The 17,286-nt window shown below is 52.8% G+C and overlaps 1 protein-coding gene across 1 annotated transcript in view; it reads right to left on the bottom strand.

Annotated features, from left to right (window-relative positions):
• The window catches only part of CHD5 (chromodomain helicase DNA binding protein 5), a 28,005-nt gene that overhangs the window by 890 nt on the left and 9,829 nt on the right, over nt 1-17,286 (bottom strand). The window contains 35 exon segments of the mRNA XM_025142683.3: nt 75-147; nt 229-343; nt 450-613; nt 827-1,022; nt 1,399-1,531; nt 1,692-1,800; nt 1,966-2,100; nt 2,480-2,569; nt 3,098-3,227; nt 3,381-3,460; nt 3,614-3,773; nt 5,015-5,159; nt 5,334-5,467; nt 5,618-5,706; nt 6,148-6,234; nt 6,573-6,747; nt 7,657-7,829; nt 7,935-8,060; nt 8,150-8,381; nt 9,227-9,351; nt 9,828-9,945; nt 10,441-10,572; nt 10,782-10,923; nt 11,359-11,532; nt 11,738-11,859; nt 12,347-12,484; nt 12,878-13,011; nt 13,014-13,077; nt 13,156-13,347; nt 13,857-13,965; nt 14,561-14,692; nt 15,234-15,445; nt 15,523-15,729; nt 16,603-16,821; nt 17,116-17,282. Of these exon segments, the coding sequence (XP_024998451.2) occupies nt 75-147; nt 229-343; nt 450-613; nt 827-1,022; nt 1,399-1,531; nt 1,692-1,800; nt 1,966-2,100; nt 2,480-2,569; nt 3,098-3,227; nt 3,381-3,460; nt 3,614-3,773; nt 5,015-5,159; nt 5,334-5,467; nt 5,618-5,706; nt 6,148-6,234; nt 6,573-6,747; nt 7,657-7,829; nt 7,935-8,060; nt 8,150-8,381; nt 9,227-9,351; nt 9,828-9,945; nt 10,441-10,572; nt 10,782-10,923; nt 11,359-11,532; nt 11,738-11,859; nt 12,347-12,484; nt 12,878-13,011; nt 13,014-13,077; nt 13,156-13,347; nt 13,857-13,965; nt 14,561-14,692; nt 15,234-15,445; nt 15,523-15,729; nt 16,603-16,821; nt 17,116-17,282 (4,933 nt within the window).

The following is a 17,286-nucleotide window of genomic DNA, read 5'->3' as shown; positions in this document are numbered from 1 at the left end:
CTGAGGGGACAGACAGGGACTTGTGGTCTGCCAGCACACAGCAGCTCAGAGGATGGTCACAGGTGCAGCCTTACCTCAGGTGGGAATGGGAACAGCAGAAGAAAGTCTTAGAAAGGGCTAAATATCTGTTGGTAAGAGAGAAAACAGCTGCTCACCGCCATCCTTGCTTTGCACTAAAATCTGCCACTTCAGTTTCCCTGCTTGCATCCGCCAGAAGTTTCAACCTACCTGTCACGTAGGGTCCCAGAGGCATCTGGCTGTAGTTGACAATCCCACCTGGCCCAGGACCTCGGAAATTCGGTCCAAAGCTGTTGTTGTAGATCTGGGAGGAACCAAAGGAGCCCTGAGGAAATGAGAAGGGGAGCTGGAGCGCAGGGCACGCAGCACAGAGCTGGGGCAGGGGACACAGGGCACCCCAGGGCAGCTCTGCGCTCCTCCAGCCCACACACCTGCTGGACCGGGGGCTCCCCGCCACGCGTGGTGAGGCGGCTGAGGATGCTGCGCTCCGACATCTGCAGCCGTGCAGCCACGGGAGGGATGCGGGACAGCATGGAGGGCAAGCGTGTCACGTCGGCCTTCATGTCACTCAGCAGCTCCTCGAGCTGGTTCAGCACTGCAATGCACACCCAGTGCTGCTGACCCTGAAGTGTGGCCCCACGGCACCTCCGTGCCTGCTGTGCTCCGTCCCCATAAGCCCGGCACCCCATGACCCAACTGAACAAGCATCAGCTCCTCCTCCCAGCAGTCCCCAAGGCTGGGCTTCCCAATGGTCTCACTCAGCACAGCCGGCCCCTCCCTGCACCTCCTGCCCTCTGCCCACACATACCCTTGTGCAGGACGGCATTGGCGGGCTTGTTCCCAGCGAGGGACTCTTTGGAGAGATGCTGGTGGCTTTCAGCAAGGCACTCCACTTCAGCCAGACGGGCGTTCAATGCCATGGCCGGGTGATTGGGGTCTTGAGTCATGTTGAGGTACGCCGCCCGCCGCAGCTGCTCCTCTATCACCAGGGCTTGCTCCAGCAGCTGGGAGGCACAGGAGAACAATGGATCAGGACCAGACCCTGTGCCCATGTGAGCCAGTGCCACCCACACACCTGCCATCCTCCCCATCCACCCAACCCCACAGCTCCTGGGTTTGTACCATCCCAATGCAGCCCAATCACACACTAAGTATCCCAGAAAGAGATGTGGGCAGCACTTCCACAGTACTGTCCTGCCCATGTGCCACACTCTGGAGCTAGCAAGTGCTCCTGCTCCTCCAGCCCTGCCCCTCAGGGAGCTGCCTCGCTGCCACTGATGTCTCACAAACACCTGCTGCCTCCTGCTCCGCTCCACCTCGCTGTGGGGCTCTGCTCTGTGCCACCACTAAGGACTCACCAGCCCTGGACCTGCAACTCGCCTTGAAGCGCCGGGCGAGGAACTTGTTCTTCATCTCAAGGTAGTTCCCTTTGTGTATCTCTGACTTGAAGGGCTCGTTCAGGATCACGTAGCGCGGGTCGTTCTGGATGTCCTGCCAGCGGGCATAGCCGTGGCTGCCAGAGGGAGCGTCAAGGCAAGAACCGGCCAGCAGGCAGCATTTCTCAGCAACACATCTCCAGTCCCCTTCCCCGCTCCATCACCTCCCTCCCCACTGCCCTCACAGCCCCCTCCGCCTGGCATGGGAAAGCCATCACCCACGAAGCCAAAGGGTACGTGACAATCCCTGCCAGCAGCCAGTAGTCGTGTCTGCGGTGCCAGATGTCATAGATCTTGCTGGAGGAGATGGCAGCTCTTTCCTCATTCTGCCACAGCGTGTGCAGCTCTGCAGAAACAGAAGAGAGACAGCCTGGTCAGCCAGCAGGGCTGCTGGGCACAGCGTGCAGGGCGAGCGAGGAGATGGCCCAGGGAGCCACGGGAACAGTGCTCAATACAGAGCTTTATGTAGAAGCTCTGCAGGAGTAACCAATGGCTCATCTCTTGTTTTTACCTGTAAAGCCTCCATCGGCAATGTTGAACATGAATCTAAAGTTCACATTTCTGTCGTCCTTCTTTCCGTCCTCCTCTTCTTTGTCCCCATTTTGCTGAGTCTCACTTTGCTCCTTCTCTTCCACCTTGGTATCCTCTGCTGGGAAAACACGGGAAATTACACCAGCCCAAACACATTCAGCCATCAGACCTACTGCTGCTACCACTGCCCTCCCACCTGCAAGGGGAAGTCCCCACTAAAGTCACTGCTAGAAAAGCCACCAGCCCACCTCCTGCCACACAGCTGCTGGCCACCTGCCATGTCCAGCAGCTCCTGATGTTTTCACAGCAAGCAGAGGCAGTACCCATTGTAATGAGTTCCTATGAAGGTTCCTGAGCACCACACAGCATGCTGCCCAGTGCAGGTGCTGACTGCAGGCCCCATGCCACCCCATAGACACCTGCCTTGAGTTAGAGACCCTGCCCAGCAGGGCACTTCGCACCACTCCTCTCCCCAAAGCCTCCTGGCACCTTACCTGGCTTGACTTCTTTGTCCTCCCCTTTACCAGGGCTGCTGTTTGACTCTGGCTTTTCCAAAGCCTTCTCTTTTTCTTGAATTCCCTCATCTGCAGAAGGGAACAGAACTCTGAGAGAAGCATAACATGCAAAATGCTCCTCATGAAATAGCATACCTGGATATACTGTAACTTTCAGGGTAAAGCAACTGTATTGTGTACAAGCATTACTCACAACTTTTCATTTGTTTTAATTTGCAGATTATATTAATCTTTTAACATTACAGCGTAGATTACACCTGTGAAAATGTTGTGCCATTATCTAAACAGCAATCTGGAAGTCCAACAGGAAGTCTTTTCTCAGGAATTCCTACTGGACATTGTGACATTCAGGTTTTCCACTGTGATTTGGAGAAGAGAAGCCAGCAGCAAGTGCCAGAGTTTCCCAGCAGAGAGTATCTGCCTGTCAGGAGCACCGAGCACCTGAAGCTGTCACAGTGCACGCTCTGTGTCTATGCACCTTGAGCTGAAGAAATTCCCCAGCACACATCAACGTCACTGTAACTGTCAGAGCCCTCACAGATGTCCCAAATGCTGCTCAGAATGGAGCCCATACTCTTCTGAGCCACAGAGACTCACCTTTCCCCAGGGGCTCGGGAGAAGGCTCAGCTTTTTCACTCTCTTCTTGTTTCTCTTCCTTCAGTTTCTCTTTGCTTTCACAGTTTTCTTGGTACTCCTCACTTTCTACCTTCTCAGTGCTTCCAGGCACCTTAATGTGAAGCACCCACACTGGATTAGCCCAGCAGCCAGAGGGATGTGGTTTGCTTGCAGAGGAATGCTGCAGCATCTCCCAAGAAACACCTTTACCACAGCTCTGCAGCCTGCAGGGCAGCACTGTGGGCACAGGGTCATGACTGCCTACCTGGCTGTCAGATGCTCTCCTGGACTTCTGCTCCACTTGGTCCTTTTCCTCCTGGAATCCAAGTGGTGGGTCTGCTTTTTCTGTAACACCAGCAAAGCAAGGAAGCTATAGACAGGAATCCCATCGTGCCAAGGGCACAGTGCCAGGCAGATACCTACAAAACCTTCTGGTGTCCTGTTCCACCTCCCTTCCTAAGATAGACCAAAGCCACAACCAGGCCACTGTGCATTTACCTGCAAGGGCAAGAGGTCCTGCATGTGTGTGCGCCGGGCTGGCTGGGACAGGGGTGTTGGGATCTGAAGAAACCATCTCACTGCACTTCTTGCTCTCTGGGCCTTCCAGAATCATATCTGGGGTGCTGTATTTCCCATTGACATGCTCAAACTCCTGCACCTGGGGCAGACACACAACAGCAAGTCAAACATGGCGGCCAGCAGCAGAGCAGCACAGAGCAGCAGCAGGCCAGCCCCATCCAGGGCGTTCCTACGCCCACCACCCACACTCTGCTGGGCAGCAGGTGCCACTGCCCATGCCCTGCTGCTTTGCAGGCTCCCAGCCTCAGCAGCACCTCCAGTAGCAGTCCTGCTCTGCCCATGGCAGCAGGCACCACATTCACACAGAAAGCCTTCCATGCCCCAGCAGGTCCACAGTTGCCGTGCTGGCTTTGCAGACATAAGGGAGAGGTACTGAGTTAGACCGTGTGAGTGGCAGAAGGGCAGCATGCAGGTGATCGTGCTGGTGCCCACATGAAGCCTTGCAGGCATGCAGGGTTAGCTGTACCCTGGGGGTGATCATGCAGTGAGTTCACAGCCCTGGCCCCAAGGGCTTCATGCCTCCATCAGAATGCTCTTTGCTTTGCTTCCTCTCCACTTAAACCCCAGCACTGGGGCCTCTTCGCTCTCTTTCACAGAGCCTCTCCTGCACACCCCATTTCCTAGGCTGCAATTTCACACTCTCCCTATCCAGCAGAGTAACAGTCAGTGCTCAAGACACAGCAAAATCGGGTGCCATCACTCTCAGCATCTGCCCTTCCCCACTGCCACACTGGAACCACTGCTATGATCATCTAATGGTCCTCCTGGGACAACTCCAAGTGCCGCACTTGTCAATACATGGATTACGAGGAGAGGATCTCTCCTCATAATCTGCAAGACAGCTGAGGATTCTTCCATACACCTAACTGCCAGTATCCTCGGGGCTCAGCACATGCCTGGGATTAGCAACACAATCAATAATTATTCAGTCCCAAATCAAACCCAAATATCTCTCTGGACATGCTTTGGTTCAACAGATGCTGGGCACAATGCAAGACTCAGCAAGTGGAAGTCTCTGGCCTGTACAGTACAGGAGGTCTGAGTAGGTTACCGTAATAGTCCCATCTGAAATGAAAAGAACTATAAATCCAGGAATTTTTAGAAGTTAAAAACGTGATTTTGCCATGATTTTTTTTTTTGCCAACCGTGCACTTCTACCTCCAGCTGAGCTACCTCACTGAAATACCACAGACATGGCCATGCACCAAGTCTTGGAGATTCAATAAGGGGATCCCTGGCAAGGAGGCATTCAGCAGCTAATGAAACCCCCAAGCATCCAGAACATACCTGAAGGGCACATGTAAGACTTTACTCACCCACCTTCTTCCTTACTAGTGACATAACTCCAATCCGAGTCAGCACGTGCTGGCGTGACAGCCCCTCCCGGGGAACACCATCTGCAAAGGTTTCGGCACCATCTGCTCCAGGTTCACACAAATGTCGCATGAACAGGGAGACGTAAGCCCTGCGGAAGGAAAGCAAGAGCCGGCTCTAGCTTGGATCACGAGCTCCCTGCTGAGCACCCACAGCGCCTGCTTCCACCAAAGGCCAAGGGCAGAGTTTTGCCCTCGGGCACACAGCATCATGAAGCTGTGTGTATTGAACCCCCCACAGGTATCTTCACGCCTGACCACAGTACCTGAACTCTTTCTCGCTCTTCCCCCGCAGATCCCTCACCAGCCAGTGAGAGTTGAAGGCGTCCTGGGGCGGCATGCCCCACCGCATGATAGCGTTCAGGAAGGCCTTGCGTTGGCGGGCATTGAACCCGAGAACCTGCAGGGAACAGAGGTTGGGAGGCCTCAAAAACAATGGCATCTCAGAGCCTCACAGCTGTTACAGGTCCGAGCCAGGACTGATGCTGGAGAGCAGCATGAACCGGACCAGACAGGCCAGAGACACACTCTGGCCAGCACTGACACTCACCTCAATATTCCCCCCAACTCTTGCCAGCAAAGGAGGGAGAGGTTTGTCCCGGTCACTCTTCAGCTGTCTCCGTGATTGTCTTCTGCCACCTACAGTCACACAACCTATGTAACAAATATGGCCAGCCAACAGAGGGATGGCCAAAGAGCTAATGCTGACCAACCCCTGTGCCCTAAGCTTCCTGCAGCCCCTCCCGATGGGCACAGAACCTGCACAGAGCAGCAGTCAAGGTTGTTTAGAGTGCTCCTTCACTCACCTGGCCTCCTCGTGCCAGGGGACACACTGCAGGCCAGATCCTGCTACCACAAGGACCAGACCAAAGCCCTGCAGTAGCCAGCAGGTCATGCTCCCTGTGCTGAGAATTGCCTCAACCCAGCATGGCAAAGACTGCCTCCCTCAGAAGCAAGGGAGTCTCCCCATCCCAGACCTTCCTGCTGCATTCAAGTGCCAGGCCACCCCAAATCATAGGCTATCACTGAAGTTCCTGCAGAGTACATTGTAGAGTACCAAGTTCATTAACTCACTCTGACCTTCTGGTCTTTCTTCAAAGTCTTCATCTTCATCCTCAGAGCCAATGGAGTACTCAGACTGGTTGTCAGAGAGCTCGTCCTGCCACTCTGCAGATCACAAGGAGACAAGGTCAGGAGTACCCTGCAAGCTGGCCTGAAGGGGACAGCAGGAGCCCAGAGGCTGCCCCCAGCATCCAGTACCATGTAGCCAGAGAGAAAGACACAGCAATAAACAGGAAACCAGACTCAACTTTTCCATTATTATTATTAGTTTCCTACACAGAAAAAAACCCACAACTTTAAATATTTTGCCCACAGGCAGGTTTTTCCTGAGTTCTTCCCAGGAGAACAGTTACAGGGCAAAAAGAAAAGAATAAAAATCTTTTTTTTATTCTCCTGACTTCCAGACCTGAACCCTAGCAGGAGCCAAGCAGTCAAAGCCATACCTTGATCCTCCTGAGAGGCATCATTGTAATTGACCTGCTTGCGGATTCTCTTCCCCTTCCCCAAGTTCCTGGCCAGATCTTCCTGCTGCTGCTCATAGTGGTGCCGCAGCAGCTTCTCCCAGTAGTCAGGGTCCACATTCTCCTCTTGTTTGATGATCTCACGTTCCACCTCCTCCTGCAAAGAAAGAAAACAAAAAAGGCTTGAGATAAGAGAGCTGCAGACCTCCCTGCACCACCCTGCTGCATGTCTTCTAACTGCGCTCCAGGGAAGAGGAAGGGAAGGAGGGCATTGAGACATGCTTTGACCACCCAGTGGTGTACCTCCTTCACCATGCTCTGTATGTATGTACACACAAAGTCTCACTTTCACCCAAATGTACTGACCTCAGTGCATGGTTACCAAAGAGTCAAGACAACCTCCCAGCCAACCACCTATACCTAGAAATAGCTCCTGAGAACACTACCACCCGTCCTGCCCTGCAGAGCCTGTGCTCACATCTAGGGAACAATTACAGATCTGCAGAGATTTCCCAGAATAGCAGCCCACTATCAGCTTGAGAGACAGATGAAGGAAGGAAGACTGTTAGCTACAGGGAGAATAAATGACAGCAGCACAGTAGATGAGCAGTGCCGTGCCCTGCTCCCAGAAGCCAGGGGAGCAGCCTTCAGAAGGACAGAACAAAGTACCAGAAGAGCAATGTTGCAGGGAAGGGAACCAGCCCCAAAAATAGTATCAATCAGTGGGGCCATTTCACAGCTCCTCAGGTCACTTGAGATTCAGACCATCAGCATCTGGCTATCATTATTGCTTCCATTCTAAACAGTCCTCTATGGTCTCCTTTTTCCAATAGGAAAAATAGGTTCAGAGAAACCCAAGTGCCACTGAGCATTCACAATAGGTCAGAACCACACTTAGCCACTGCAGTCCTGCTGGCTGCACCATCACTGCATCACGTCAGCAAAGAGCAGGGAGGAGTACTGCCCTGCAAAGAAACCCCCACAAGAACAAGAAAGGCAGAGGTAGAAGCACAAACAGGGACATAGAAACAGATGTGATTATAAGACATGATACTAATCACATTACCACACCATCCTCTTCTCTCACAACATACTGGGCCACTTTAAAGGAGCTGAGATACTCGTTCATGTTCTGCAGCTCTGTGTCATCAGTCGCATCCTGGTTTCGGTCCAGAAGCTTAGAGATAGCAGCATCGTCATAGTGGATCACACTGCTGTCATCCACGTCCTTATTGTCACCTAGAGGGCAAAGCAAGGGGAACAGAAAGAAAATCACACGGCGTGCTCCCAGAGCCAGGCAAGATCAGGCTGGACGCAGTCATCCCAATAACGGAGGCTACAGACCTGGTGGGGTGCCACCATGCTTTTTTTTCATGCCAGGAGTCACTGCACCCCCTTTGGTGGACAGCGTGTCAGAGAAAGGGGTGACAGCATCCGGCATGGTGAGCCGCTGTCCCTGAGACACCATGCCTGCAAGTGGAAGGCACAGAAATGAGCCCCTGCAGCTCCATCAAGGATCAGCCTTACTCAGAGCATCCCCAGCTCCTTCCTGACCCCACCTTCCACATCATCCTTGAAGAGCTCTTCTGTCCCAAACTTCAGGATGTCATCCAGCTCTTGCTTGGTCATGGAGCCTGACTTGGAGCCAAGCCCAGGGCGGACCACCAGGTGGGTGAGCATCATCTTCCTTTTGGCCACCTGGGTGATGCGCTCTTCCACAGAGGCTCTGGTCACAAAGCGGTAGATCATCACCTTCTTGTTCTGCCCGATGCGGTGTGCTCTGCTGAATGCCTGCAGGCAGAGAGCATCACTGCAGAACAGCCAATGTTGGCATGTTTTGCAGCCAGCCCATTCCTGGACCCCCTCAGCCAGAGGCTGAACTCAGCCTGTGGGCTGCAATGGGGCAGCGGAGCAAGAGAGGCTCCTTAGAGCCAACTTGTAGGCTTTACACTTCTCCTTCCACCTCCTCTGACTACAGGCCAAGCCATCTTCCTCATGCAGGCCTCTAACTGAAAGGCCTGAAAGGCAGTGCAGAAAAACTCCCCCCAGGAATCCTCTGGCTGCAGATTCACCAGGCCCTGACTTGTCCATCAGCGCCCTGTACCAGCACATCCTCTTACCTAAGACTCAGGGAAAGGAAATGCTCACACAAATGGACTATGACACTGTAAGCAACTTTAGAGAGGACCTTCTCGCAACCAGGAAGCATGAAAGGGAAAAGTATGTCCTCACTTTTCCATTGTTTTTAGAGGCATTTGCTGCTCAAGCTCCCCAGCTGCCATTTCCCATTGCCAATCAGTCCTTAAGATCCTTAGGTCTGCCACAGCTCTTGGAAACACAAGTGGAAAGTCCCCAGAACAGGAAGGAACACTAAGTTGCAGACAAGCAGCAGCAGAGAGGCAGAAGCTCAAGGAAGAAAGCCAGTTTTAGATTCCAGTCCACCTCACATTGCAGACAGGCCAGGGTAAGGCCAATAGAGCTGTGAAAAACGGCTCCTGAACAGAACTACGTCCTGCAAACTGCAGGAACAGTCAGCAGCTCTCAAGAGGAGAGAGCTCATTTCACTGGCAGAATGCACAGAGGGCCCATCCAGAAAGGTACTTACTGTACTGGAAGGAAAAGAAAAAGTAATAAACCTGGATGTCATTGTGGGGATTCCAGTCAGAATCATAAATAATGACTGTGTCAGCCGTAGCAAGGTTTATGCCCAGACCACCAGCACGGGTAGAGAGGAGAAAGCAGAACTGCTGAGCACCAGGAGCTGAGAAAGACAAACCCACAGGTGGCAGAAGGTGAGACAAAGAGGAGCTGGGCTTATTTGGAAAGGTGTAGCACAGTGCTTTAGTTATAAAACATCAGGGACCACCAGTTTAAGCCAAGAAGCAATAGGCAGGGAAGGCAAAGGGTAAAAATACATCACTGCCTGGAAATCAGTTATTGGAGAAAAGACAGCTCCAGGTCTGAAAGGGAAGCTCTGAGGCCACAAAGGGAAATGCAGGAGTCTTTCAAGCCAAACAGCCTGTCATTACCAGACTCAGGGTTTATTGAGTGAAACAAATGGAGGGGCTTAACACACCAGGAGTAGCCGTGCATCATGCCAGGGCTCTGGGCTTCAGCACACTGCCCTCCAGGTATGCACACAGCCCCCACACCGCCTGATCTCTCTGCTGGCTGCCGCAAATCGGCCCCAGCACACACTGCCCACTGCCACTCCTTCAAGGGAGGAAAAGCACATACCATTAAACCTATCAATGGCTTCCTGGCGTAGGCCTCCAGTGATGCCCCCATCGATGCGCTCGTACTTGTAGCCCTCGTACTCCAGGAAGTCCTCCAGCAAGTCCAACATCTTCGTCATCTGAGGGGTGAGGTGTGAGCAGCTCTGCACAGACCCCACCAAAACCTGTCCAAGGCTGGGGGGGGTCACTGCTCCATGGTACACAGTGCAACCCCCAATGTTCCCTCGGGGACAGCACAGCCACGGCTGTAGTCATGCCCACAGCCCATGGGCCAAGGCAAGCAGCAGCCCTGCAAACCAGGGCACCACTCGTCTCATCCTCTAGAGGCAGCTTTACCTACATTAGGGAATTGGGTCTGAATGGCCCACCCAGGAGGAGAGCACTACTGTTGTTCTCTCTTTTATCTGTACATAAAAAGTGGTTTCAAACATTTCAGGGATACCCTCAGGAGAGGAATGGGATGCAGTTCATCCCCCTGACTGCTGAGGTGCCCAGCTGTGACATAAGCTGGCAGCAGCTCTTCCATCAGTACCTAACACAAAATTCTCACATAGAACAAAGAACTCCTTCAACAGTTTATCAGGGTACCTCACCAGCCCTTCCCTGCTGCACACCTGAGAGAAGATCAGAACTCTGTGACCCCCATCCCGTAACTTCTTCAGCATCTTTTGGAGCAGCATCAGTTTTCCAGAAGATTTGACCAAAGAATTCCCATCATAGGATCCATTGGGCAGAACTGGGGCCTCCTGTGAAGGATTCTGGTTAACTTCTTCAGGAAGCATTCAGGAAGGTCATGGAGAAAGTCACATACATTGCAAAGGCAATTATTTGTACCAAATCACTCACACCAAAACCTGTACTTTTAACCAAAGTCAGATCCTAGAAACAATCCCCACTGACAGATGGCACACACACTACTTTGCAAAACATCTCCATGTGCACACAGTTCACATACCACAGCAGCCACAGGGAAGAGGTATGGGTGATTACAGCACTTCTTCAGATCCATCATGATGTTAAGCAGTGAGACCTGATTCCCTCCACCTTTTGAGTTCAGGGCTTCAAAATTCCGTGTTAGTATGAACTTGTAGTACTTCCTGTATGGAAGGGGATGGGACAGACACTGGCATTACGGGATTGCTAAAAATCAGATAGCACTTAAACTCCAGTTACATCAATGGAGCTTCAAAAGGGATGTCTGGTATGGGGACTTTTCTTTAGTGGCTGGTTCAGCATCCCCAGGCTGAGGTCAGGTCTGTTCAGCTGTCCTGAGGGTACCACAGCCCCAGGAAGCAGGATGTGCTCAGGGCACAGCAGGCAGGAGTGCACCATGCATCACCTGCTCCCTGCAGAGCAGCCAGCACTGCACAGAGCTCACCTGAACAGGGCTGAGCACTCCCCAGGAGCACATAAGACTCCAGCTCTTCTCACAGAGGGCTTCCTCTGACCCACTGACCCCAGCGAAGCCCTGCCATGCCACAGATGGGGGGAAGCAGCAGCCAGGTGCAGCCCAATACCACGCCAGCACTCACTTCTGCATCTGACTCAGCTCCACTCTGACAATCAGCTCCGTCTTGGCCGGCATGTTCTTGAACACATCTGCCTTGAGCCGGCGCAACATGTGGGGGCCCAGCAGGTCATGGAGCTTTTTGATCTGGTCCTCCTTGGAGATGTCTGCAAACTCCTCCAGGAAGCCCTCCAGGTTACTGTGAAAGCAGCCACAAACACACAGTGCTGAGTGAAAGGTAGGTACCAAGCACAGTGAGCTCACCCACAAATCTCCTGACTGATAGGAGGGCAAGCCCTGCCTGCAGGGCCCACAACGTAGTATGTAATGTGAACAAAATCTGAGCTCACGTTACACATTCACATAACTGTTATAGCAAACTGCTGGGAATTTGTGCGACTTACTTAAACCTCTCAGGAGTCAAGAAATTGAGCAGGTGGAAGAGCTCTTCCAGGTTGTTCTGGAGCGGAGTCCCAGTAAGCAGCAACTTGTAATCGATCTTGTAACTGTTTAACACCCTAAAGAACTTGGAAGTGATATCAAGTTGTAATTATGCACTTACACAAAAACAAAACAATGCAGTATGCATTCTACTTAAAAAGCACTGGTGGTTTCCCCTTCATTTAGAACAAACAACCTTGCATCTTCTGCATACGGAGCTGGAGCAGTGAACACAAAGCACATGAAGCTCCTGACTGCATTAAGCACTTCCCTCTCTCTTTGCTGGCTGCACGTTGCCACAGAGGCAAGCAGAGCTTTTCAGCCCAAGCTTCCTCTAGCACCAGGTACCAGCCTGTGGGCTCTACCAGCCAGGATGGCACACAAGATCACTACTGATGCCCAGAGGGCATTAAAGAGAACAGCCCCACTAAAATGCAGCCTCAAGCACAGCCTGAGCAAGCTGCGGACATCTTCTAACTCCCAGACAGGAAAAAACAGAGCACCAAACCAGCTGTGTGGCAACAGCTACAGCAGTGGGCTGGAAGAATGGCTTGCAAACATCTGCCACCTACTTTGGACTGGTTGTTCTTCAGTCTGTGTGCTTCATCCACCACCAGACAAGCCCACTCGATGGAACCCAGCACCGCCTGGTCTATGGTGATCAGCTCATAGGAGGTGAGCAGGACATGGAACTTGATTTGGGCTTCCTTCTGGAGGTGCAGAGGAAGAGAAAAGTCAGGATAGAAGACAGCAGGGAAGCAGACAGCCTCCACATCTGGTGATGCTGTTCGTGACACTGGTTCTAACCCAAGGAGAAAACTGGGGGCTGCTTCTACTGCATGGCACCAGCAGCAGGGCTCATGCATGAATCATGATGTTCAGATCTTCTGCTGGCATAATTAAACAGGGAACTATAGAAACAGGAAAGGGCCCAGCAGAAAACTTCAGAGCCCATCGTAAATCTTCTACATCTCAACAGTGTCAGCTTCTCTGGAAAAGAGCTGATCAGAAACCTAAGAAACTTCCCTCTCTGGGTCAAATTCTGCTCTCTCTACTTCTTACTCCTGGTTAAAACCAAGGCAGCACACAGACTCAGCTCCCACCTTCATCCGGAACACCTTCTTGCCACTCCGGATGGCATTGTCTTCAAAAGAGAACTCATTTTCCCGGATGACCGACCGGCTCTCCTTGTCCCCAGTGTAGGTCACGACATAGAAGTCTGGTGCCCACATCTCAACTCACGCTCCCAGTTGATGATGGTGGAGAGTGGGGCACTGACCAGGTAAGGCCCTTTGGAGTGGCCCTGCTCAGGGAGACAAAACCCACGTTACTTGCTCTGTACCAGGGGCTGAGCAGCTCACAGCCACCATAGGGTGCTCACCTCCTTGTACAGCGAATACAAGAACACAATGGTCTGCACAGTCTTCCCCAGTCCCATTTCATCAGCCAGGATCGTATCAGTGCCTTGGGCCCAGGAAAATCTCAACCAGTTGAGCCCTTCCAGCTGGTAAGGATGCAGTGTGCCTCCTGTGGCATCAATGTACCAAGGCTGCTTGTCAAACTTCACCGTAGGCTGAAGAAAAAGACACAAAGCAGTAACTCCCTCCTGCTGCTCAGTAGTCAGTCATGCTTCTCTTTAGATTAGTGACACAGAAGGGCCCTAAAAGACATGCAGATACTACCCACAGCCCTGCCCTCAGCACAGGCTTTGCTGTGTGCCACCACAGCAGCCCTGACCCAGCACATGAGCAGGATGGCACCTGTCAGCCTCCTTTCCTCCTGCTGGAAAAGTCTGCAAGGCCTCTCAAAGCACAAGCCCAGCTCTCCCTCTGCATGACAGGTATGTGTAGTTTTGGGGAAAGAAGACCCCAAACACTCTCCGTCAGAACTGTTCTCTTGGATCTAAACCACTGCTCCAGAATATGGACTGTTATTCCCCCATGCACAGGGTAAAGCCATCCCACAGTACCACATGAAATAAAATCCTGTCCCTGAAGGAACTAGGGAAGAGAACCTTACCAGACTGACCAACCTTTGTGTGAGCTCACACGCCCTCATTCTGCCCCTGCCACTCTTACTTACATCAACAAGAGGAGTTTCTGGAGGCTTTTCTAGCTTCTCCTCTTTCAGCTTTTTCCCCTTCTTGTTCAGCTTCTTCAGAGGACGTGTGTCCTCCCCCAGCATCAGCTCCCTGAAACAGTGAACACGCATTAGGAAAAAGCAGACAGACACTCCTCTTCGTGTTTCCAAGCCAGGGGTTAGAAATGCCTCTCAAAACTCTACTGCTTCTTTCCCCACAGGAGCTTTTCTGGCCCAGTTCCCATGGGCACTCATGGAGCATTAATTATCCCCTTCCAACAGTTCATGCAACATCATCCAAAATAAAGGACAGCAATCTCAGAAAATTAGATTTTCCCCCACAACATACAGTCAGCACAGCACCACAGAGCCTCCCTGAAGCACAGCAAGGCCATGAATAGTACTAGCAGAATATATGGAGAGGAAAGGGAGCACAGGCTGTAAAACAACCAGCAGACTGCTTTTCAAAGCAGCCCTGGAGTGGTGGAGCATTTCAAGACAGACCTCATCAAGACCTAGCTTTCAGAAAGTGCTCGGCATCTGCTCTCTGTAATGAGGTCCCTGCAAGTGGTTCCAGTGTGTGCTCAGACAGGGCAACACCAACAAACCACTTGGCAAAGCCCAAGCAGGCTGCTGCAGCTCTGCATGACTCTGCCCCAGGCTGCAGCATGCACCAGCCCCAGTCCCACTGCCTGGCTGCCCGTTACCTGTGATTCCAGTAGAGGAGCTTGAGGTTTTCATAGTATGGGATGTCTATCTCATCGATCTCCCAGGTACACTGGTCATATGGCAGATCTTTCCATTTGATCAGATAATGGATGTCTCCCTTTTTATCAAAGCTACAACACAGCGCATAAAACATATCAATGAAATGAGAAACAAGTGATGATTACAGCCACAGAGTCCAATCATATACCTACGACAAACTAAACCTTGCCTTACTAGCAGAAAAGGCAAAACTTGCAGGAAAATTAGCTAGATAGCTTTATTTTTTTTTCTCTGTCAAGTAGTCTCCAAGTAACATTGCCACTTGAAATTTCAAGTTGCCACTTGAAATGCAGGGATTCAACAAAAGGTGTCTTGATGTAAAAAAATACCAGCACTGCAGATTTCCTATGCAGGGCATTTCTTCTGCACAAAAGAAGTGCAAACGTCAAGACTTCAGAACGGAGCAATGCACTTGTTCTAACTGCTCCCCTCAGGCACAGTTCTATCGGCATCAGGAAGAGGTAAGTGGGCATTACGCACCTCTTGGGCTCATGCCACGGGTCTCAACCTGTCCCTTTTCTCCCTGTACCAACATGACTCAGTGCTCACACTACCTGGGCACCCTGGCACACGCCCTCCTGCTGCCTATCCACACATCTGCCCACTCCCCACCTGTGGTTCAGGATGCGGTGGATCATCATCCACTCAGGCTTGATGCCATAGCGGTAGAACCGCTCCTCCATCTTTGCGTAGTGCGGGTCTTTGTTCTTCCTTTTCTCCCTCTGGCTGTCCTCATCTCCAGAGCCATAGTCAAAGGCTGGTGGCTCATCCATGTCGTTCTTCCTTTGGTAGTTGCGGTACATCACGGTGTGGTAGAGCTCCAACTGCAGCAGGACAGAGCCATGTCAGCCCCTGGGCCACCAGGAGTAGCCGGGGTGCACTGCTCCAGCCCTGTGCTCACCTGTAGCTCCTTGACCCAGGAACAGTGCCAGTAGGAGAGCCCTGCCCACTTGACAAAGAACTCGCGCTCTGGGATGCCCTCCAACACCTTTGGCAGCGGCAGAGCCAGCTCCGCATCTGGGGCAGGCAGTGCAGAGGGCAGCGGGGCCGGAGGCTCCTTCCACGCCCAGTGCAGGATGCGTTGTACTTTTCCCTTCAAAGGAGGGCACTGAGGATGAAAAAAACAAATACACAAGAGCAGGGAGTTTAACACAATCCCTGTCAGCTTTGTGTCCCACCAGTCCCTCCCTTCGTGGAATGCAGAACACAGTGGCCACACTGCATCACTGCATCCCTCAGCTCAGAGGTGCAGTGCCCGCAGGCTCTGGTAGGCAGGACGTGCCCCAACCCGCCTCAGGGTGGACAGTCTGCAGGGTATGGGGGTCTAGAGGGCAGGGGACCCACACAGGCTGCAGCCAATCAGCAGCGCAGTGAGGGGAAAAGCAGCCAGGCCCCAGGCAGAGCCCATGCTGAGCCTGCTGCTGACAGTAGAGGAGAGCACCCCAGGGAACCACATGGGCTAGAATGAGCTCAGGCACTGACTGCACTTCACTCACCCTGCAAACAGGGTCAGCTGCCCTGGGCACAGCCAAAGCATTGCTCTGCTCTGCTCCCAGGAGAAGTTATTCATTTGCTATTGCTAACTAGGCAGACAGAAATCAGGAGGTGAGGGTGCATGGAGCGGATGAAGGCTGGGTGGTGCACATGTCTGAGAAGAACATCCATGACACCCCCTGCAGGGACAGGTCTTACCACTGGGGCAGGCTGAGCTCAATAAACATTTCCTTATTTCCATGTTTAATTGCCCAGCACAGTTCAAGGCCCCACAAATCACACCCACCTCTGCAGCAAGCCTGCCTCAGGGGTAAAGCCCTCCCTACACTGGGCATACATCAAATGGGACCTGACAGGCAATCTAGAAGCAGGCAGGGAACTTAGCAGCCTGCACAGGGAGAGTGCACAGGCAGCCAAGCTGCAGGGGACAGGCAGGGCCAAAGGGTGCAGGAGCACGGACAGGGTGACAAATGCAGGAAACACTCACTGTACAGCGAGGGCAGAGCCATTCACCATTTGGGATTTCTGGCAGGGGTGGGTTCAGGCAGTGCAGGTGGTAAGAGGACGGGCACGTGTCGCAGCACAGCAGCTCCCCTCCATCCTTACAGACACGGCAGAACTCCATGTGGTCATCCTCCTCTTCTTCACCACCTTCCTCCTCCTCATCCTCCTCCTCCTTTGGCTCCCACTGGATGCCCTCCTTCTCCTGGGGCAGTACAGCCAGAGTAAAGCTGAGGGGGACAGCAGCATCACCACAGCACTAAGGGGCCCCAAGCCCAGAGTAGGATCGCAAGAGGGAGGCACCGTACCTGACCCATCCCACTCACACAGGCAATACACCAGCATTACAGCCCAGGCCCAGTGCAGACTGTTAAGTGCTCTCAAGTACCCCAGCTCCAGCCTGACTGTATGTCTCCAGGCTCAGGCCAGTCTCCCTATCACCCAGACCCTCTGCTGGTGCCCCCCACCTCGCAGCACTCCCACAGGCACCCACACTCACACAGTGTGGGCAGCTCCACTTGCCCTCAGGGGCTTTCTCCAGCTCAGGGTCCAGGCAGACGAGGTGGTAGGCACGCGGACAGGTGTCACACAGGATGATCTCCCCTCCCTGCTGGCACACCTCGCAGTAGTCCTGGTGGTCCGTCTCGTAGCCATCACCTTCTTCAACTAC

This window comes from Gallus gallus, chromosome 21 (assembly GCF_016699485.2).
Source record: "Gallus gallus isolate bGalGal1 chromosome 21, bGalGal1.mat.broiler.GRCg7b, whole genome shotgun sequence".
Taxonomy (NCBI): Eukaryota; Metazoa; Chordata; class Aves; order Galliformes; family Phasianidae; genus Gallus; species Gallus gallus.
This window is presented reverse-complemented; position numbering and strand designations above follow the sequence as displayed.